Source organism: Anolis sagrei, chromosome 1 (genome assembly GCF_037176765.1).
Source record: "Anolis sagrei isolate rAnoSag1 chromosome 1, rAnoSag1.mat, whole genome shotgun sequence".
Taxonomy (NCBI): Eukaryota; Metazoa; Chordata; class Lepidosauria; order Squamata; family Dactyloidae; genus Anolis; species Anolis sagrei.
Window position 1 is genome coordinate 214,989,517 of NC_090021.1, and position 23,874 is coordinate 215,013,390.

General features: G+C 40.0%; 1 protein-coding gene across 4 annotated transcripts in view; it reads left to right on the top strand.

Moving 5' to 3' along the window:
* Nucleotides 1–23,874, top strand: part of NCKAP5 (NCK associated protein 5) — a 797,184-nt gene that overhangs the window by 383,312 nt on the left and 389,998 nt on the right. For all 4 annotated transcript variants that reach the window (XM_060775780.2, XM_060775773.2, XM_060775800.2 and 1 more), the window contains one exon: nt 19,262–19,395. In XM_060775780.2, coding sequence (XP_060631763.2) covers nt 19,262–19,395 — 134 coding nt within the window. The remainder of the gene's footprint in view (nt 1–19,261; nt 19,396–23,874) is intronic.

The following is a 23,874-nucleotide window of genomic DNA, read 5'->3' on the forward strand; positions in this document are numbered from 1 at the left end:
GGCAGAAATGTATGCAGACTCGTATGTCCATATCCACTTCGTAGAGGGTAGTAACATTAAGATTTATGGATAGATCAGGGAGCAGGTAAAGCAGAATAAACAGAAACAGTTTATAAAGAAGGAGGAGGAAATCTGCCCCTCTTTCTTGCTCATGATGTCTTCATCTCTGTTGATGTCAGCATGGCACACTTGCAGTGTCCAGGACTACACAGAGCTCTAAGGCTGTCACAGTTACACAGATGATGTAATTGTCTCCTCCTCCTCCTCCTCCTCCTCCTCCTCCTCTTCTTTATCTTCTTCTTCTTCTTCTTCCCCTCCTCCTTCTTATTTACTTGATTTATACTCCGCCTTCCTTCCCAAGGGGACTCAAGCCTAGCTGGGCTGTGTAGAATTTGACCCATCGCCATCATGAGTTCAGCAGGGGGTGTGTGGCTGCCTCTGGAGTGAGTACACAGCATTTATGTTTTGGCTGCCCAGATTATTCAGGTCTACTTTGTCTCCAATAACTTCTCCCAATTCTCTTTATAATTGGGAAGTAGACAGTAATGGGTTATTATATCTATTGTTCTATAATATATAGTTGAAAAACATTTAAACCTTCCCAAATATATACCACTCATTTATTTGCATTATTTGATATGTGTTTGTGTAAAAGCACAGAGAAGGGAGGTACTGGAAATAATGAAAGAAGCATAGTAGCAGGACTGTGCTGTCATCCTGTACGGGAGTTACACATGAACACTGATGTATTGTGAAACCCTACATCAACACAGAAATGTCATGAAAGATGACAAAAGAAACTGTTGGCTTAGGGCTAGGGATGTCAGTCCTCAGCTAGCTCACCCTCGTATGTGAGAATGAATAAAGTTTTCTCTCCGTATTTGAACATCCCATACTGGTGCATTGAAATTAGCTTGAAGGGAAAACATGTGCCCAACCCCCAATATTTTATTTACTGAACATAGAGTTTTCTATGCAGATAACCCATTTTCTTACACACAAAAAAGCACATTTTTCTTTGTAGAAATATTGCTGTGCAACACTTTGGAATATTTAAATACTCTAACAAAAATGCACTTTTTTGTAGATCTATTATACTTCCTCATTTCATGTGTTGGAAAACCTGTTTGATGACCTGGACACGAATAACTGTGATATATTTTTATCTCTGTTTGGGTAGTAATCATGAAGCCCTGACAGGAATCTAGCAAAAGGGAAAATTAAGGAAATGTTAGAATATAAATATCTTACCTTTTGTCCAAGTCTAAGAAACCTTGTTCTATTAAATGGCCCATTCTTAGTGGACCAAACATCCACTTATATGTGTGTTTGTAGAGGGGAGGGGGGGGGTGACTTGTCTACATTTATCCCAAATTCTGTATGTACCATGAATTGACTGCTAGCTGTCCAGATAACACACAGCAGCTTCTAATGAGTATTGCAGTTTTTTTTAATAATAAAAAAAACCCTTTAAACTAACTTGCCCCACTTTTAGCAAAATCAAGGGATATTCCAGAGTTTGCTGGAAACTCCAGAGCATCCCAGGCCTTCAAGGGAGAATAGACTGATTAGCATAAGAAAAGGGAAGGATCAAGCTGTATCACCACTACTGCTGCTACTATCTGTCCTCAGAGCTCCATCCAATCTCTTGGCCATTGCTGATACCTCAGCTTCTGTCAGGTCAGAGTGCCCCCATGATCAGCAAGATGAAAATGGCTTCTCCTCCTTTTTGCTCCTTTTTGCTCATTCATAGGAGCCTCATTCTGACATCAGCGGGGTTAACCACAAAGGCCAGGAGCTCAGATAGAGTTCTGAAGATGACTAGGAGTGATGGTGACATGGAGGAGGTCTAGTGCAGAGCTTCTTAAACCTTTCCACTAGTGACCCCTTTGGGGCAGATATATTTTACATCACTTTAGGTATACAGGTATACAAAATAGGTATCAATATATTTTACTGATAATAAATCAGCATTTGCAAGGCTTGCTAAACAGACTTATTTTCCTTTTTATGAATCACAGCTGAAGCATCTTCTGGAGAGTCTATTGTAAACACTGTACAGCAGATTCATGCTAATGTCTAAAATAGCTACTTGAGACCTCATCACATAAAGATACTTAAGCCGGGGGACAACGGGGAAATCTGTCGGGAAGCAGGGCAAATCTGTGGGTCAGCGGGGGAACCGTCAGGCAGCGCCCCACATTGCCAGCTTACCATCACACACAGTTTCCCATCTGTCCCTGGCTTGGTACCACTCTGTCTCTGGCTTAGTGAGACCTCTGGTGACTGTCTGTGTACTCAGGGCAGCCTCTCAACATGCTGCTGAGATGCAGCCAGGATGGAGCCCCGCCAGGAGTAGTCCTTTGTCATCCCTGCCAGAAGTAGCCCTTTGTCATGTGATGTGCTTTGGCGGGCTCTGTCCTGGTTGCATCTCAGCAGCATCCTAGGACAGGGATTTTGCTCATGTGTTGAAGTCCTAGGTGACATTCAGAAACCTTTTACTGTTGTCAATTTTTTCATGACCACAACATTGAGCTAAGGTGATCTAGTGGAACTGATGCCTCCCAGGCCATGTAATCAATGGCCCTAGGACAGATTTGCACTGGGCCAAACTGCCTAGTGTAGATGAGCTCTGTGTGTAGCAGCAGAGACTTTGAAGAGGGGATTTGGTTTTCAAATCAAGATGGATAGAAATCAACTAGCCAAGCACCAGCATAAGATCTAGGAGGCCTGATGGACAATGCACAATAACTGGAGTTTAAATTTAGATTTGCAGGCCAAACTACATCCCAAAGTACTAAAGGAATATTTCATAGAGTTTCAACCAATTCAGTATAGTGTGTGGCAGCCACAAAAACAAAGTTTTTCGAGTATAACAACTACTTTCCAAGTAAGTACTGTACAGTTAAACAGGAAATAACACTTTCAAACCAGGAATATTTTTTCAATTTTTGTTACATGGCATAATTTTTTTTGGAAACCCATGCTTACAATGTCATCATCAGTGGCTGTCCTTCAGACTGGAAGAAGGTCTCAAATAGAGTACCGCAGTGTTCTTTCCTAGGGCCATTACACTTCATCATTTTTATTAATGACATAGATGATGTTGCTCCAAGCTCCTTTGGGATGGTGCGGGATATAAATAAAGCTTTATTCATTCATTCATGATACAGAGGGAATCATTATCAAGTTTGCAAATGGCACAAAACTGGGAGGGCTAACGTAGAATTATAAAATCATAGAGTTGGACAAGACCACAGGGACAATCCAGTTCAACCCTCTGCCATACAATCAAAACACTCCCAACAGATAGTCATCCAGTTTCTGCTTAAAAACACGCAGATAAGGTTTTAAAAACATTAGAAGATGATAGCAATGAGGATGACAAAGAGGATGATACTGATGTTGAATAACAACAAGAACAATGCTATTTTAGCATGTTTTAATAGAAGCATTGTTTCCAAGTCAAGGGAAGTAATAGTTCCGCTATATTCTATGCTGGTCAGACCTCATCTGAAGCATTTAGTTGTGGCCACCACATTTAAAAAAGAATATAGACAGGTCGCAGAAAGTTCAGAGAAGGACAAAAGAGGTGATAAGAGGTATGGAGAACAAAGCATATGAGGAAAGGTTGAAAGAACTTGGCATATTCAGCTTGGTGAAGAGAAATAGAAGGGGTTACATGATTGTATTCTTTAAATATTTCAAGGGCTATCATCTGATACCTGAGAGGGCAGGATCAGGTCTAATAGTCTGAAGTTACAAGAGGATAGATTTTGAATGAACATTAGAAAGAGCATCTTGACTGTAGGAATGGTTTGGCAATGGAACCAATTGCCTGGAAAGGTGTTTGGTCTCCTTCTCTTGATGTCTTCAGAAAGAGGCTGGACAGCTATCTGCTGGGGATGCTTTAGGAGTAGACCCTGCACTAAGCAGGGGATTGGACTAGATGGCCCATGATTCTTTCCACCTCTATGAGTCAATGACTCTCTATGACTTCTTATAAAGATAGTCTGGCCTTGGTTAAACAGATCAACGTGGAACCTGCTCCTGGGAAAACATAGGAATTTGATGAAACACCAAGACTTTCCTGCAGCCATTAACAGAGATTACATACTGTAACTGGATCAAGGCAGAGATTATTTATTTTGCTATTGATTTAAGCTTATCTTTCAGTCTTGTGAATATTAGATTTTCATATAAATTATCTCTGGCCTAATATCGTTTCCAGGTTTTATTTGATCTCCAAAAACATTTCATTATGTTTAATTTAGGGAAATGAGATTTCTTTAATTACTGCCTCTAGAAGCTATTAGAAGCTCAATTACATTTGCAAATTCATTTTTGAGTAGCTTTATAGTTTTAAGATAAAAATTCCATAATATGAGTGTGTGAGCTTTCTTGTTCATCGAAGTGACGCTTTCTTTCTTATTTACTTTTTTTTGTGAGGAGCACATACATCAAGAAAAAGAAATATAACTTTGAGTAGAAAAGTAATTAGGTTAGAAACTAAAGATCAATTCCAAGTCTCAAAACAATCTTTGAGCTTCAAATGTGAATAAATGGTAAATGTTTCATTATAGGAAAGAAGCTGTCAAATATATTTATTGCATCCCTTCCTTTACTGTTGAAAATACCGTAAATAGTTTGATCTTAGAAATCTACAAATGAAAAGATGTGTACCACTGAAGCAATTAATTTCTGCTTCTGGTGCTGTTTGAAATAGTGTATAATACTGTAGTGGATTGGATACATATGAGTGCTGTTATATCTGGAGGCCTTAAGTCTCCAACCAGGACCATAAAAAAACCATCCACCTAGTAGCCTCAGTTTATTAGTCTGTGGAAGATGATGAACAGTTTTACTGGTGACACTAGTTTGATTCGCCCTTGTTGCTTGTTGCACATAATTAAACGGTTATTTGGCAGTGATATCTTCTCGTCTTCCAAGCCCCGGCTGTGTCGCACAGCTGGAAAGAGCAAGAGCACAGCTAAAAGCCTCTAATTTTTTATCATTTAAAATAATTTTTGCCATTTTGCATATACAGTAATTCCACGTGTAATAGCCTCCTAAACTTCTAAATACAGATTAATCCTACACTTAGAATGAAAAAAGGAGCTTCTTAACATCAACTCTCTCTTCCATGGATGCAATTAAAACTGTGTGCGCCACAGTGCCAGAGGAGTGCAGCCAAAGTGGAGTTGAATAAAGTCACTGTCCTGCCGCTTGGTGGCAATTTTGAGCTATTGCATAGTGAGAGCTATGCTCTTCTTTATGTTGAAATGAGTAGCCGCATCAAGACTTTAAAATCACATACAATTGGTTTAGAAGGGCAGTGGCAGTGAAGCATAACTCCATTGACTGTAAGCATAAAATGTGAAATCTACTGACCATTGCTTCTAAAGCTTATATCAGGGTCACTGAAAACCTTCAGAATTCTTAGACTTAAAAAAATTCCACAGACTTTGCAACTGATTGCTTGTGATTTTTGTTATTACAAAGTAATGAGCAATGATAGCATGATTGGGATATTATTTAGAAAAAATATTGCTTGATGTAAACTGGAAATGGACTTGGCCCATAGTCGAAAAGAGGATTAGATGGAAATCTGTACAAGATTGATCCATGTGCTGGTGAATCCTTTGAAATTATAAGCGCAGTTGGTGTTGTGATTTTGGCCACATCTACAGTGCTGTATAATGCATATGGTCAGTGTAAACTCATATATTGCAATTCATCAAACTTCATTATATGGCAGTGTAGATAAGGTTTCAGACTGTTCAGGGAACTGGTTCAGATTCTTCAAATGATCAGAAGAAGGTCTAGCATTACAACTTTTTTAAAAGATCTGGGAAGAAAGTCCAGGAAATTAGGCAATAGTCTAAGAAAGACTTATGAGATGTAGTAAATTAAGATTTTAGTGATGTTCAGAGGAGATAGAAGAAAGATTGAGTGGACCTACTTAGAGAGGTACTGGGAAGGAAAAACAAAGTGCTAGGTATTAGGATCAGGAATTAAAAGGGGAAAAATAGGGAACTTCCTCAGTCAGAGCTGGTGTCCACTAGGGTAGATGGAGCAGAGCTAAGGGCTCACTGGGGAGGGATCTATTTCCATCTAGTTTGCTGCTCAGCCTCCCCTCTGGCAAATATCTAAATCAATCTGTGGGAATTAACCAATGCACAGGATACATGCCTACTAGCTAGCTTGGAAGTGGGGATTTTAAAAATGAGAAATACATTTCTGTAAAAGAAATATAGCCCTTAATACTACATAACACAATTCTGCAAGAAGCCAAAATAATACTTCATATATAGAAATATGCAGCATTGCTGTACTGTGGTAGCCCTGCAAAATCTATGTTCCTTCTTGCAGATTTGGAAGCTCACTAACCTCTGATAGGGTGGAAATGCATATTAAGTTGGCAGCTGCATATCTCCTAAATTCCTGAATGTTGACTCATATGAAAGGAGAACTAAGAAATAATTACTTGCAGCCTAGGACTAACATCTGGACGCAGGAGTTTTTGAACCCTTTCATCATTACCAAGGCACAGTGTCTCACACTATGACCCAAACCATTCAAACTTTTAGGGGTAACTGAAACTGAGTTGTCAAAAATATGCCTAATAAAAACTGTTGGCTTAGATGACACTGAGATTTTGTCTTCAGTTGCAGCTGAATAGGTCTCAGGCACACTAGCAAATATTTTGCAGTCACTTAAATTTGTTGAGGATTCTCAACACCTTTTTAGTTTTGGGACAGTGACTTAACTAGGCAGGTGAGTTCTGGCAAAGTAAAGGGACCAAATAAATACGAACTGCTGGATGTACTCATGTATATGTTGATCTCATGCACAAGCAAGCGAAGGGGAGATTTGGGAACCAAATTACAAATTTCAGTATGTCCTGTGGATAAGTTGAGGATCATTCTGTGGCAAGAGTTAAGCACCAATGCCACCTCAAGGGACCAGTGGCTCCTGTTCATGGCCATTGCCCATACCAATGGGATTTTGGAGGGCATCAAAAGGAGTATAGTGTCTAGATCAAGGGAAGTCATGTTTTTGTTCATTCGTTCAGTCATCTCCGACTCTTCGTGACCTCGTGGACCAGCCCACGCCAGAGCTCCCTGTCGGCCGTCACCACCCCCAGCTCCTTCAAGGTCAGTCCAGTCACTTCAAGGATGCCATCCATCCATCTTGCCCTAGGTCGGCCCCTCTTCCTTTTGCCTTCCACTTTCCCCAGCATAATTGTTTTCTCTAGGCTTTGCTGTCTCCTCATGATGTGACCAAAGTACTTCAACTTTGTCTCTAGTATCCTTCCTTCCAGTGAGCAGCCGGGCTTTATTTCCTGGAGGATGGACTGGTTGGATCTTCTCGCAGTCCAAGGCACTCTCAGCACTTTCCTCCAGCACCACAGCTCAAAAGCATCGATCTTCCTTCGCTCAGCCTTCCCTATGGTCCAGCTCTCACATCCGTAGGTTACTACAGGGAATACCATGGCTTGGACTAGGCGGATCTTTGTTGCCAGTCTGATGTCTCTACTCTTTACTATTTTATCGAGACTGGACATTGCTCTCCTCCCAAGAAGTAAGCGTCTTCTGATTTCCTGGCCACAGTCTGCATCTGCAGTAATCTTTGCACCTAGAAATACAAAGTCTGTCACGGCCTCCACATTTTCTCCCTCTATTTTCCAGTTGTCAATCATTCTTGTTGCCATAATCTTGGTTTTTTTGACGTTCAGCTGCAACCCGGCTTTTGCGCTTTCTTCTTTCACCTTGATTAGAAGGCTCCTCAGCTCCTCCTCGCTTTCGGCCACCAGAGTGGTGTCATCTGCATATCTGAGGTTGTTAATGTTTCTTCCAGCAATTTTCACCCCAGCTTTGCATTCATCAAGCCCCGCACATCGCATTATGTGTTCTGCATACAAGTTAAAAAGGTTGGGGGAGAGTATGCAGCCTTGCCGTACGCCTTTCCCAATCTTGAACCAGTCTGTTGTTCCGTGGTCAGTTCTGACTGTTGCTACTTGGTCCTTGTACAGATTCCTCAGGAGAGAGACAAGGTGGCTTGGTATGCCCATCCCACCAAGAACTTGCCACAATTTGTTATGATCCACACAGTCAAAGGCTTTAGAATAGTCAATGAAGCAGAAGTAGATGTTTTTCTGAAACTCCCTGCCTTTCTCCATTATCCAGCGGATATTGGCAATCTGGTCTCTCGTTCCTCTGCCTTTTCTAAACCCAGCTTGAACATCTGGCAACTCTCGCTCCATGTATTGCTGGAGTCTTCCTTGAAGGATCTTGAGCATTACCTTACTGGCATGAGAAATAAGGGCCACTGTACGGAAGTTGGAGCAGTCTTTCGCATTTCCCTTTTTTGGTATGGGGATGTAAGTTCATTTTTTCCAGTCTGATGGCCATTCTTGTGTTTTCCATATTTGCTGGCATATGGCATGCATCACCTTGACAGCATCATCTTTTAAAATTTTAAACAGTTCAGCTGGGATCCCGTCGTCTCCTGCTGCCTTGTTGTTAGCAATGCTTCTTAAGGCCCATTCAACCTCACTCCTCAGGATGTCTGGTTCTAATTCATTCACCACACCGTCAAAGCTATCCTCGATATTGTTATCCTTCCTATACAGATCTTCTGTATAATCTCGCCACCTTCTCTTGATCTCTTCAGCTTCTGTTAGGTCCCTGCCATCTTTGTTTCTTATCATACCAATTTTTGCCTGAAATTTACCTCCAATGTTTCTAATTTTCTGGAAGAGGTCTCTTGTCCTTCCTATTCTGTTGTCTTCTTCCACTTCCATGCATTGCTTGTTTAAAAATAGTTCCTTGTCTCTTCTGGCTAACCTCTGTAATTGCGCATTTAACTGGGCATATCTCCCCTTATCCCTGTTTCCTTTTGCTTTCCTCCTTTCTTGGGCTACTTCCAGTGTCTCAGCAGACAACCATTTTGCCTTCTTGGTTTTCTTTTTCTTTGGGACGTACTTTGTTGCCGCCTCCTGAACAATGTATCGGACTTCTGTCCATAGTTCTTCTGGGACTCTGTTTACTAAATCTAGCCCTTCAAATCTGTTCTTCACTTCCACTGTATATTCGCTAGGAATGTTATTGAGATCATATCTAACTGGTCTGTGTATTTTCCCTGATCTCTTTAGTTTTATTCTAAATTGAGCAATAAGAAGTTCGTGATCTGAGCTACAGTCAGCCCCAGGTCTTGTTTTCACCGACTGGATGGATGTCCGCCACCTTTGGCTGCAAAGGATGTAGTCAATCTGATTTTGGTGCTGACCATCTGGTGAAGTCCATGTATAAAGCCGTCTTTTAGGTTGTTGGAAGAGAGTGTTTGTTATACACAGCGAGTTTTCCTGGCAAAATTCTATCAGCCTGCGTCCCGCTTCATTTTGTTCTCCCAGACCATGCTTGCCTGTGATCCCAGTTGTCATTTGACTTCCCACCTTGGCATTCCAGTCTCCTGTAATGAAAATAATGTCTCTTTTTGGTGTATTATCCAGTAGGTCCTGCAGATCCTCATAGAACTGATCTACTTCTGCTTCTTCAGCAGCTGTGGTTGGGGCGTATATTTGGATCACTGTAATGTTGAAAGGCTTTCCTTGCACTCGAATTGAGATCATTCTGTCATTTTTTGGGTTGTATCCAAGCACTGCTTTAGCGAATTTCTTATTAATTATGAAGGCTACTCCATTTCTTCGATGTTCCTCTTGTCCGCAGTAGTAGATCTGGTGGTCATCTGATGTGAAGTGGCCCATTCCAGTCCATTTCAGTTCGCTGACCCCCAGAATGTCTATCTTTAGTCTTGACATCTCACCAATAACAACATCCAATTTGCCCTGGCTCATAGATCTTACATTCCAGGTTCCTATGGTGTGTTGATCTTTAGGGCATCGGATTCGTCGTTCACCTCCAGTACCGTCGGCCGCTAGCCTTCCTTTCGGCTTTGAGCTAGCTGCGTCATCACATCTGGGGTTAGTTGAACTTATCCTCTGCTCCTCCCCAGTAGCATTTTGGCCATCTTCCGACCTGGGAGTCCCATCTTCCAATGGCATACCGACATATCTCTGGTTGTACTGGTCCATTTAGTTTTCTTGGCAAGGATACTGGGGTGGTTTGCCGTTGCCTTCCCCAGGGATCACGCTTGGTCTGACCTCTCTGCCACGACCGTCCCGTCTTGGGTGGCCCTTCACGGTTTCGCTCATGACATCATTGAGGTGCTCAAGCTCCAGCGCCACAACAAGGCGGTGACCCTTTGCTGGAGAGGGAAGTCATGGTACCCTTCTATTCTGCTTTGGTCCAACCTCACTTGGAATACTATGTCTAGTTCTGGGCACCACAATTCAAGATAGATATTGACAAGCTGAAGTGTGTCCGGAGGAGGGTGCCTAAATTTATCAAAGGTCTGGAAATCATGTCATATGAGGAGCAGCTTAAGGAGTTGGGTCTGTTTAGTCTGCAGAAGGGAAGGTTGAGAGGAGACACTATAAGGTAAAAGGTAAAGGTAGTCCCCTGACATTAAGTCCAGTCATGTCTGACTCTGGGGTGTGGTGCTCATCTCCATTTCTAAGCCGAAGAGCCAGCGTTGTCCGTAGACACCTCCAAGGTCATGTGGCCGGCATGACTGCATGGAGCGCCGTTACCTTCCCACCGGAGCGGTACCTATTGATCTACTCACATTTGCATGTTTTTGAACTGCTAGGTTGGCAGAAGCTAGGGCTGACAGCGGAAGCTCACGCCGCTCCCCGGAATCGAACCTGCGACCTTTTGATCAACAAGCTCAGCAGCTCAGTGCTTTTACCCACTGCGCCACCGGGGACACTATAGCCATGTTTAAATATTTGAAAGGATGTTATAAGGAAGAGAGTGCAGGTTTGTTTTCTGCTGCCCTAGAAACTAGGGCTTGAAGCAATGGGTTAAAATTACAGGAATGGAGATTCCAATTAAACATTAGGAAGAAATTCTTGATTGTAAGAGCTGTTCAGCAGTAGAACTTTCTGCCTTGGAGTGTCGTGGAAGCTTCCTTGGAGGTTTTTAAATAGAGGCTAGATGGCCATCTGTCAAGGATATTTTGATGGCGCTTTCCCTACATGGCATGGGGTTGGACTAGATGGCCTATGTGGTATCATCCAACTATGATTCCACTATTCTAATCCAGAAGTGGTGTCATGGTGGAAAGAGTAGAGAGCTTCTTTTCAGTTCTTCTGGGATGAACTCAACTCTTGCCTTTCTGCCACTACTCAGGGAACAAGATGGTTGCTTTTTTGACAAGAGTTAAATTTCAGTACTCACATTGACCAATGGATAAATTGATCCAGGATTTTTAGGCTGATTTGCTGTCTAAAATTTCTACATTTATACATATAGGGTTGGGAAGAGCTGGTCTTTCAAGTGCACTGAGCATACGCAAGATGTTATTGAGCGATTTTTGCAATTCAGTAGCCTTTCTTCAGTCTACCTTATTTTCCTGCATGTAACAATCCTAAATGGGAAGGTAAGATTTAGGCAGCAGAAAGCGTGTAAACAACAAATTATTTACTTGGCTGGAATACTGAGCATGAAAAAATCGTTATATATATATACTAGCTGTGCCCTGCCACACGTTGCTGTGGCCTTTAGTAAGAGTTTTGAAGTCTCTGCCTGGCTTCTCTTCCTTCCTTCACTCGCCCTCTTTCCCTCTTTCTCTCTCTCACACTCCTTCCTCCCCCCCCCCCTCTCTCTGGCATCCCTCCTTCCTCCCCCTTCTTTATGCTTGTGTGTAAACTTGAGTATCTTCTGTTGGTCATGGGGGTTCAGTGTGGCATGTTTGCCCCAATTCTGTCGTTGGTGGGGTTCAGGATGCTCTTTGAGTCTTGGTGAACTCTGAATCCCAGTGACTACAACTCCCAAATGTCAAGGTCTATTTCCCTCAAACTCCATCTGTGTGGATATTTGGGCGTATTGAATGCTTTGGTCCGGATCCTTGTGTCTTCAAAGTCACCCCCTCCCTTCTCCCCACCCCTTCCCTCCCTGAGTCACTCCTTTCCTCCTCCCACCCCCTCCGGAAAGACACGCCCCCTCCCTTCGCCCCACCCCTTCCCTCCCTGATTGACTCCTGGAATGAAAGGGGTGGGGCGAAGGGAGGGGGCGTGTCTTTCCGGAGGGGGTGGGAGGAGGGAAGGAGTGACTCAGGGAGGGAAGGGGTGGGGAGAAGGGAGGGGGCGACTTTGAAGACACGCCCCCTCCCTTTGCCCCACCCCTTTCCTCCGTGACTCACTCCTTCCCTCCTCCCTCCCTCTCCGGTTAGACATGCCCCCTCCCTTCGCCCCACCCCTTTCCTTCCAGGAGTCAATCAGGGAGGGAAGGGGTGGGGCGAAGGGAGGGGGCGTGTCTTTCCAGTGGGGATGCGGCGCGGCGAGGCTTGGAGTGTGCGGAGCGGGGCTTGGAGGCAGCGTGGGAGGAGTAAGATGAAGGAGGGGATGGAGGGAAGGGGGCGGGGGGAAGTTGCGTTGTTTGTGTGTGTGTGTGTGTGTGTGTGTGTGCCGTGGGGAAGTGCGGTGACGTGTTCGCGCTGGGAGGGGCGAGGGAGGGAGGGAAGTGCGTTGGCCGTTCGGCCATGTGTGTGCGCGCGCTGGGGACTTTGCGCCAGTGCGCATGCTCAGTTGTTTTGCCATTTTTTCTGTGTGTGGTTGTGTTGTTTTGATTTCTGACTGGATTAGTTTGTACCTAGTGGGTTGTCCTTGGGGCATGGCAATTTTGGTGGAGTTTTGTGGAGGGGTTTTAGAGTTTTGCTTCCCCGTTGGACGCCAGTAGGAAATTTATAGATATATATATATATATATAGAGAGAGAGAGAGAGAGAGAGAGAGAAAACAAACCAGAGGCTCAAGATGAAACAAAGGCACTTTCCAAACAATCTTTAAAGAAATAATAATAGTTAACTAGGAAAAGCATGAGGCCGCAGTCAACAGTCTATGCCCCTGACAAGGGGATTATCCCAATGTTACAGTGACATTGGGACCTCACAGGGAATCAACAGCAAAGAAGCAATGGGCTTCAGGGTTGGATTCCTCCTACAATTAAATCACCTGCATGTGCTTTTTGGTTTTGGGCTTATGTTTATGTATAGATTGAAGAAGGGATTTAGCATAGTCTGGAATATCAGTCACTGGAAATCTTGTTTGTAAACGGGGATAATTTAGCTTAGGCCTTAGGTATTGCTTTCTTAAAGCCTTTATTAGGAAGGAAGAATTCAGTCGGAGGAGGATATTCTAGAACTACCAAAACTGAAATATCAGGTTTTAGAGGAAAGATGTCTGCCATGCAAACTGTCCTTATTACCTCTCTAATTTTATTATACACACCATACCTGATAGTCAACTACAGGAAAGGAGATTCCACCTGAACATTAGGAAGAACTTCCTGACTGTGAGAGCTGTTCAGCGATGTAACTCTCTGCCCCAGAGTGTGGTGGAGGCTCCTTCTTTGGAGGCTTTTAAGCAGAGGCTGGATGGCCATCTGTCAGGGATGCTTTGAATGCGATTTTCCTGCTTCTTGGCAGGGGGTTGGACTGGATGGCCCATGAGGTCTCTTCCAACTCTATAATTCTATGATTTTATGATTCAGCGTGGTGGAATGCTTTCAGTTTGGAGTAGGACTTTGGGAGTCCAAGGTTTGAATTCCTGTTTAGCCATGAAAAACTTGGTCACTTTGAGCAATTCCCACTCTCACAGCCTAGGGAAAAAGCAATGACAAACTTCCCTGAATAAACTTTGCCAAAAAAAAAAAAATATCCTGTCACCTTTGCTTGGGAAAGACCCAAAAGCACACTACTTTGTGTTGGGGGAGGGGGTATAGTATGGAATGGTAATACGAGACAGAGGTTGTGTTAACTAACTAGAGAGAGGGAATCTAGGAATCTTTTCTAATGTAGCAGAATAATTCAATGGAAAAAAGCTGGTAGAAACCATAATAAATACAATTTCGTTTCATTCCACAAACTTCGGTGCAATAGTTGTTCATTCTATTGAAATCTAGTGCCAGGAAAGCTGGAATATGCTGCAGAGTTGTTTGTCAATGCTTAGGTTTATTTTTGTAAAGAAATATTGATTGCAGGATGAGAAACATTTAGTTGAACAGCAGTCAATGAAGAACAGACAAAGGACTGTCTGAAGCTGGAATCATTAAACCTGTATACTAGAAGCTCAAGCCCAAATATTCTACTGCCACAAACGGCATGGAGCCAGGGGAGCTCTGTGATTTGTTTCAATTTGTGTTTGAAAGTCTTCTAACATCTCCTGAACGAATGGGCTGGAACTCATGTTATTTCTCCCTTTTCATGCTTGTCTCAGTTTTGAGATATTTTTAAAATCATGTTTTTAGGATAAAGTGTTTATAGCATCCATATTTTCTTAAATATCTGTAGAATAAACAGTCTGGGATAAATCTCTTTCCTCTCATTTGCTGATTGAAGAAAAAACAACAACCCAACCATCTATGAGCAGAATGGAATAGCCCACTAAAGGAACCCATATGAAGACCTGTGCCTCTTATCAATGGTGTGTTTCCATCATTAAATGCAGGGAGTGCAGACTGCCTGTAGAGGTTAGCAGGCCTATCAAGGAGTGTAAAAGGATGTTTTTATAACCAAACTGCTCACTTTATCTCAGCTTGTCACACTAGATACACAATGACTTGCCTCCATTTGAGAATATCAGAGCATATATGCCCCCATTTTCAACTTAGCTAAGAGGAATGTGAGGAATTAGTTTTCTGGTTTTGGAATACAGGTATGGTCTTACACCTATGCAGTAAAGCTTTGTTTGTGTAGATCGTAGCTACTTCAGTCTACTAAATAAGTCTACTAATTTTAGACTTATTCCAGGTAATTGTGTGTTGTATCGACCTATATAAACTTGGTGGGGGTGGGGGCAGCATACCACCTGTGGAGAGCAGGACTTGTTTCAATATTTGCACTAAAATACACAAATTACAATACATCACAAAATAAAACCCTATTGTCTAATACAAGTTTGAAACTTTTTGACTGTTCTGAAACACTTATCGTATCTATTCATTGTAAATTAAACTGCTTTTACATTAGTGATACCTGTCATTCTTTTTTTATCATCAAATCCCTAAATGAATTCTAGGCCAGGGGCCCCTTCTACACTGCCAGATTGTCTGCTTTGAATTGGATTATATGGCAGTTCAAAGTAGGTAGTGTGGATCATTTTCTTCATTCCAGTCTCATTCCAGTTTCAGAAGAGAGGGAAAGCCACAAACTCCAACAGTGATATTGCAAAAACTAGGAAAGAACGCAAATCTATGCAAAGCTTCAACATGCCCAGGTCCCTTTTTTTGTGGATTACCAAAGGCAGAGGGAATGATATGATCTTAATAAAACCAGTAATTTCCATTTTGTTTGGGGATGTTTCTCTCCTAACATTTAATGTAACATGCAGACTTACGATTTTAACATCTAGCAGTTATATAGTTTAGGTTTCTTAAATACTTTTCTACCAACAAATTACAATATAATAAGTAGTACTGTATCAATGTATTACTTGTATTTATATGGGCATTATAAAACAGTCAAACATTCAGTATATACATAGCAGCAATAAAAACCATTAAAACTAGAAGAGAAATTCTGAAATAGACATAAATGACAAGCTACAATTTTCCAAAATCTCTTGTGGATGAGACACAAACTCAAGCTATGTTTGCTGATAAAATAAATAAAAGGAAACCAAATTTCACTAAATTTACCTCCTGATTTCAAACCTTTCAAAACTCATATTTTACTTTTCAGGTTTGCTACTTTTGCTACTTACAGTATTGAATGATTCAACTTGTTATATTTCTTTCTTTTTTTAACAAGTAACAACATCTTTACTTCCATTCAAAAGATCAAACAGGGCAACAATATATACAAATATATAAACTTGTTATATTTCATCCCTACTGGCTTTTCTAATAATAATTTTCAATAATAATCAGATGTTCAAGAATCAGTAATATTGCAATTGAAGATGTATTGTTTAAATCTTTGTTTGCATCCATGAAGCCAGATAAGAATAAAGAACAGCAATTTTCTGCGTACTAATTAGAGTAATCAGGGTACTTCTCTGATAATTTCGCACTAATATTAATCCACTTTATAGCACTAGGCCACATGAGGATAAAGCACATAGTGGTCCAGCACTTCTTCTAGGATCGAGCAGTTAATTTACTGCCTGTTTTTGGTAACTTGTTAAGAGTCTAATACTATATGAATGTATACAATTCTACTATACAGTTTAGTCACAAGGTAGCAGGATATTTAATTTCATTTACTCCCATTCATGTTCCATTCTTGATTAAATGACACAATAAAGTTTTTGTCTAGTCTTGACTAGAGTGTTCTTTAAGACTTACATGATGACATCTGTATGGATTTAAAATAAATCACAGAATTTTCTGTTTTATGTGCACACTGCAACACTTTACAAATTCATGCACAGTCGTTCAGTGAGGAGAGGAATTGGTAAAGTATAATATTTAACACCCCCTCATGAACAAGAGGCCAAATGGGATGTGGTTAAAGATGAAATAGCACAATAGATTTCACAATGGAGTCCCAAAAGTAAGAATACGGATTGCTGGTTTGTAGCAGTCTTTTGTACTAAGGTGAAAATTTTGTAGAAGCCATTTCAAAAGAGAAGACAAATATAGATGCAAGAAGTTGTTATAATGACTTTTTACATAGTTCTTATAGTAGTTTTAACATAGTTCATATTTATTTTCTAATGCCCATAGAAAATAAGTTACTTTTCTAAAACTATGAGAATATTGTGAATAGTGGACAAAGTTAAGTGGCTGCAAAATGGCAGCTAGTGTGCATTCAGATGTAACCAGAGACAAAATCTTAGTGTTATAGTCCACCTCTCATAGCAAGAAGGAAAGGAGCATCTAAGCTAAGCTGGTTTGTGACTGTATTTATGAGGTATGTTCATGGCAACTCCGCTTTGTGATTCCCCTAAAATATTGAATGGCTTTGGCCATGGTGTGGGTGAGCGTGCCTTGGTAGAGGGAAACTGATAGACATCGAAGGATTCAAGAGCTCCCACTTCTAGGTGTTCGTACTAGGTTGCAAATGAATCATCCTTATCATTAATTTTACACTAGCAGCAGTCAGGCATTTAGGAGAGACACAGTTGCTATTTAATAGGCATTTCTACCCTAACAGAGGTTGGTTATCTTTCGAATCCGCAAGAAAGACAATAGATTTTGCAGGATTATCACAGTATGGATATGTTGCATATTTCTATCCTTAAAGTATTGTTTTCAGCTTCATAGAGAATTGTGTTATGGCGTAGTAAAAGTACATTTTAATTGGCTAATTTAATTAGAGTACTAAATTTCTTTTATAGAAATGTATTTTTCACTTTAAAAATTCCTACTTCCAATCGTTTATGTGTGGCTAGTGAGACACTGCATAATTCCCCCATATTTTACTGCAAGTATATAGATACTTCATTTAATCCCTTGCAACCTTCCTGTGTTTCATCTGCTTATTTATCACTGTCTCTAAGTTTCGTTTTCTACTTTGTATTGCTCATATTTTAGGTCTCTTCCTTAGTGCTACTATATATTTATTTTCCTATAAGATTTATAACCAGAAGAGCCATGGGGATAATGGCTTAATACCAAGACAGCTTTGTTATTTTGTAATGAAATTGTATACATAATTCCGTAATACATGGTTGTAGGTTATGTCATAAAACTTGGCCAGTACTATTAGACGTATATATCAACATCCTTAGCGAGCTACAGATCATATGGTTCTTTTTCTGTTTTTTTAAAAACAACACATGGTCATTTTATGTCTCGGGTGTTGGGATAAATAGAAATTAAGGGCACATCTCTTGGTACCCATTCCATTAGAAAGGCAAGCATAAGGTCCTATATTAATAAGTGGAGTAGAAAATTGGAGAAAGCAGTGAATTCAAACAGTAGAGAGGAGCAATATCCCTCTCTTACCCTTCTATACATATATTAATCTATTCTGGATGTGCATATTGGGTTACTAAAAATAACCTCAATTTGCAAACAGTAGAATCTAGAAACAATGCGCAAAAATAATAAATCCATGCTTACATGTCTAAATTTACTGATGGCTACAGTAGATGAACTGCTCTGTTTTCCAATATTCCTGAGTAGATTATAAGGTTTTCCCTTTCAAAGGATTTCAGAGGTCATACAATGGTATAGCAAATGAACCTCAGCTAGGTAAACATAGGTATATGTCCTAAATCCCATGGAAGAGGTGAAGGAGTTCTGACTATATTAATATTATGTAAAAGCTTGCCTGCATTAGGCTTGTTTCAAATGGTTTTCAGTTGACTTAATTTTAAAAAAGTTTTAAAAACAAAAAATATTTAGTTCTAGGGCCAAATTAGGTGTGATTACAAGAATTGAGTGCTGCTAATGGACTGTCTAGTCCAATATTCCTTTTTCGTAGTGGCTGACTAGATGGGGAACATGAAAGCAGTACCATCGTCCAGTTCTGGTAATGTTCTCAAACTGGTGTTTAACAGTTATTTGAGGGAAAATACCACTTTCAAAATGTCAAATCTTTTCTGATTTCAGAGGTTGTCAGGCCTGGTTAGTTTTTAGATGGAAGTCCACTAGGTTTGATGAGGGGTCTCCAGGGGAGCATCTTGCTTGAAATTGTGGAGAGGATTATTTCCAGTCAGAGCTGACAGAGGCAGCATGCGAACCAATGCTCTTGCTCAGTGTAAGGCAGCTTCTACCTCCCAAAGCACAGCAGTAGAGGCAAGGGCAAGATCAGATCAGATCAGAGCAGACTATGGTTTTTCCACTGTGGAAGTGTGAATGGGATGCAGTTTACCCAGAGTGGCATGCTGGGACTATAGTCATTTGTTCGTTCAGGTATCAAAAGAAGAACTAAAAACACCCAGGAGTTATCAAAGTCCTTTGATAGAGGACTATTTGAAATTATAAGAACCAAATCTGGTTTATTCTCCTCCTTTGTTTTACCTCCTTAGAGAATCTCTTCATCTCTCTTTGTCTCTATCTTTATCTAACAATGGTGGAAAAGGTTAAAATGAAAAGAAATGAAAATGAACACTGTGGTGCAATCATTTATTTATTAAAGACAGTTTACTTTTTATAAAAGAAAAAGGATCAGCGTCATTTTGAAAGTCTCAAGCAGTACCTATATTTGCATTCCAACATTTGTGAGTTTTGTCCTGTTCTCTTTTTAAGCGTGAGAAGCTGATACATGAGTTGGAGGAAGAGCGACGCTTGAGGCTTGAAAGCGAAAAAAAATTACGAGAGGTAACACTGGAATCTGAGCACAACAGAGTTCAAATGCGTGGATTGCAGCAGCAGTTTTCAAGGTAAGCCATAATAGTTTACAGTGATATGAATGCATATATGTAGTAATGTTGCATTTCACTGATCTTTCATTTGAAAATAAGGCCATTACACAAGATCACATTTGCCTCCAAGTCTTCTAACTAGGTGGTAAGGGTGGAAGTCTTAACTGCGTTTTGTCCTTTCACAAATGTCTAGTAGTGTGGACTTGTAAAACACTCTTAATGGGATGCCCACTTATAGCTAAATAGTTTGATGTATGGAAAAGGTCAAAAAGGGGGAGTCAGTGTGACTAAACATACTTTTAATCTATAAACGAATACACTATAAATTAAAACAGATAGAGCATCATTTATCTGGAATTCCAAAATACTTCAAAATAATTCACATGGATAGCTAGGAGCGTGACATATTTGCTTTCTGATGGTTCAATATATACAAATGTTGTTTCGTACACAAAAGTACTAAAATATTGTATAAAAATATCTTCAGGTTATGTATATAAGGTATATGAAACATAAATTGATTTCATATTCAGACATGGATCCCATCTCCAAGATATTGTTACAGTAAGTTGTAGCAGGACCGTGTGTGTGTGTGTGTGTGTGTTGAAGAAAAACCTTACAATGGTAATTATTCTGTGCAACTGGTAATGTAGGCCAACCAGCAAACTTGGACCACACCCATTGGTGTATAACTGTATGGGTTTTTTATAATACAGTTGGTGGTGGTGGTGGAGAGCTTTTTCTCTGAGGAGATCTATGCTCAAAGGCTCTGCTCTGGGGAGCAGTTTGGAGAGAAGCTGTTATGCTGCTGTAAAGGAGGCTATGGTGGAATAGCTGTTTACTCAAGGTTTATGTTTTGCTCTCTCATTTGACTTAAGATGAAGATCCCTTATTTTGTGTTACTTACAAAGACTATGTAAGTTTCTTGCACTGTTTGCTTTTTTTTATGCAACATTGCAAGTTTATGTTCCATCTCTGCTATTAAGAGTAAAGATTTTTCTGTTCATTTTTCCTCTAGTCTGTGAGTCTTGTGCATTTGGGCTTAGGATGCTGAATAGAATTCGCTTGCTGCGCAACAGATATCTCATTAGCTACATATATCTAAATACAGATATTCCAAAATCTGAAGCAATCTGAAACCCAAAACAATTCCAGTCCCAAGCATTTTGAATAAGGGATATTCAACTCACAGGATCATCTTACACTATACATCAGTCTACCTTGAAAAATGTTGCATTACAATCCCCTATGGTTAGACTGTTTCTAGTTACCCTAATTTCTCTGGTGATTACCATTTCCTAATTTGTTGTGCCTCCAGTATGACACCACAATCTTCACAGGCTTGGATAACATTGAACACTTCTTGCTCTTTCTGTCGATCTAAGATTTATAGGACCAATGGTGAAAAAATATGGATGCTTTAAAGTTGCTGTAGAAGTCCTTCTCATTTGTGAGATGCAGCCACAGAAACGTACTTTTTGTTCAGTCTTAAATTCTGAAACTAGGGATTTTCTGTACAATACATAGGAAAGTCTATTAGCAAATTGATTATTTCTTGAAATACTACTCAGTTTCTTTGTTGAGCCTATGTCACCTCACTGTCACTTTCCCCATTGTTCTTCCTACAGTGGAGGCATAACCTCTGTAGTCAGAACAGTGCTCCACTATGTATGATCTCATTCACCATACAGAAACATGATCTCAGTTTGTACAGAGGCTTGTAAGGAACCTGCTCCCTGATGAAAACATCAACATTTCATGTGGAGAAAGAGGGACCTGAGTGGGAGAATGTGATGGAATGTAATTGTGACTATTACCTTAAAAGATGTGACCTAGACTTGGGCAAATATTAAATCAGATTATGTATTTTTTCCTTGAAAATTATTGTTATAATCACATGAAAACAATTGCAGATTTAATTGATCTGCTTTTTTCAGTATAATGACGTGTCTTTGAATTGTGTTTTTTTTTTAGTCTTGTTTTTTTTATATATGATAGTTGACATCGAAACCATTCTTAATAACTTGAATTTACTTTGGAGTGCTTATATTTTAGTAAAATAAACATAAATGAGATGATACTATGCCCTGCATTTCCAACCAACTTCCAAAGAAGAAGAAAGTTAAACTGTCTGCACATATTCTCACAATCTTGTGTGTTTTCATTGCATTGAGTATGTTATGATAAAAAGAGAGACCTGTACAATATATTCCTTTCCATGCTATGATTAATGTAGAATCCAGTTCATCTCTGTAACAGCAACTTCATTTGAGCTGTTGTATCACGGGTTGAAATGTTTTGGTGAGCCAGCATGATGAGCTCTCTGCATTTCTTCATGTGAATAAGAAAGTGAGCAAGCAGGCAACCAGAGCAAACCTTAAATTCCCATTAAGTTTCATTTGGAAACTATGAATACTGGCTTTGAAATTAGCTTAGATATGGAACCCAAACTTAAAGAATCGCTTCATATCTTTTTTGGTTTTGGAAGCCATAAATCATAGTTTCCTGCTTCAGATGCATGGGAAATTATAATTAACTACAAATTCCTTATTTTCCACTTATGAGAAAGAAGTAATGAGTCAGTAGCAATGGGCAGCATGTAGGTCCATGAAGCTTGTGAAAGATACTATATTAAGCCAGGATATGATTGCCCAAAACAGGCCAATGAAGCATGAAAACATAAGGAAATATGTCAATTGACCTTTTTCTTTAGTTAGGAAGGGCACAAAGCTGTCTGTTCGGATCATATATGGAAAGAAGATTTTAGCATATAAACTGTCAGTTTGAATACATAGGTCCTCTTGAATACATATGTGGCTCTTAAGCGAAAAGGATATTTTCGCCTTTGCATTTTGATTGACATTTCACCTACTTACTAGCTCAGCAATATTTCTGCCTGAGATTTCAATCCATTTCAAATCCTTGTTTGCAAAACATTTGTAATCTACAAGACTGTAAATGGAATAGTGACTAAAGTATGACATAAGTGCTTGGTTACTCAGAAGAAAAAAAATGTTTGCCTGTTCCATATTCTGTTTACAATTTTTTTACAGTTATTTTTTTTATATGATATGCTTTTCATTATTGTTAAAATTGTTTCTCTCCACACACATATTTTAATCATCAGCTCAAAATTGCATATGTTCATAGTGTTGTACTTATACAGAGTTAAGCAACGTGTATTGCCTATGTCTACTAAACTATTTCTACTACAAAAATATATGTTGCATCATCACAATACGGGTCATAATTCAAAAAGATCTTACCTTTGCCCAGAGACAGTAGTAAAGGGAACACATGTTGAAAGCTAATTTAATTAGATTTAACTAACATACACAATACTCACCCAAAGTTAGGAGCCCCCAGTGGTGCAATGGGTTAAACCCTTGTGCTAGCAGGACCACTGACCAAAAGTTCAGCAGTTTGAATTCGGGGAGTGCGGTGAGCACCCTTCTGTCAGCTCCAGCTTCTCATGCGGGGACATGAGAGAAGCCTCCCACAGGATGGTAAAACATCTGGGCGTCTCCTGGGCAATGTCCTTGCAGATGGCCAATTCTCTCACACCAGAAGCGACTTGCAGTTTCTCAAGTTGCTCCTGACACAGAACCACCCCCCCCCCATACACACACAGAGCTTTCATTGGATCAATGAAAGCTCAGTAAGTCAACACTTACATAAATTCCATGAATTCAGTAGATCTACTCCAGTTAGATTTATTCAAATGGTGTGGAAGCATAATTAGATTTCAGCATCCAACATCCTTCACCGTTGGTTGTGTATAGCAACTGGATATTGCAGTCTTTGAATGCCCAGAAGGCTATATCATTCCCTCTCAATATCTCATTTTATTCTTCACTTCTTTATGGAAGAAGATTTCAGTTATTTCTCCTTATTATTGCAATAAACTTTTCAAACTTCCCTTCTGTCCCTCTGTAAGTTGTTTCAGGAAATTTCTTCCAAAATGCTGCCACCATTTTGAACTGTTACACAGCTGTCTTTTGTGACCAAATCTTTATTTTTGTTTTAAATGTTATTTCAGTTCTCTTGTCTGGCAATGTTGTCGATAAAAATATCAAAATCAATGCCAGGCAAGACTTTTTATTTTTATTTTTTTAAAAAAATTAATTGATATATGTTGTCATTCTACTAAGAATGTAATGTTGTATAGAGGATTGCATAAACTGATGACATCTCTCATTTTCTTTGCAGCCATTTTGTGTGTAGCTCTTCTTAAACACACACTGCATAATGATCAAATGTTATTTTGGCTTTTTTATTATTTCAATTACTATGTGAGGCCATGGGAAGCAATAAAATGCAATATTACATAATATTCCATCTGCAAACAGCCACTGAAGCCTTTCTTACTGGGGTTTCAAACTTCAAACTTCCCAAAAAAAAACATTTTCATGAAGATGGTCTTCCTGATAAACATCTGCAGCTGCTTTTAGTGCTTCAGGGGGAGGCGGGTGGCCTGAGCTGATGCCTGCTCACTTG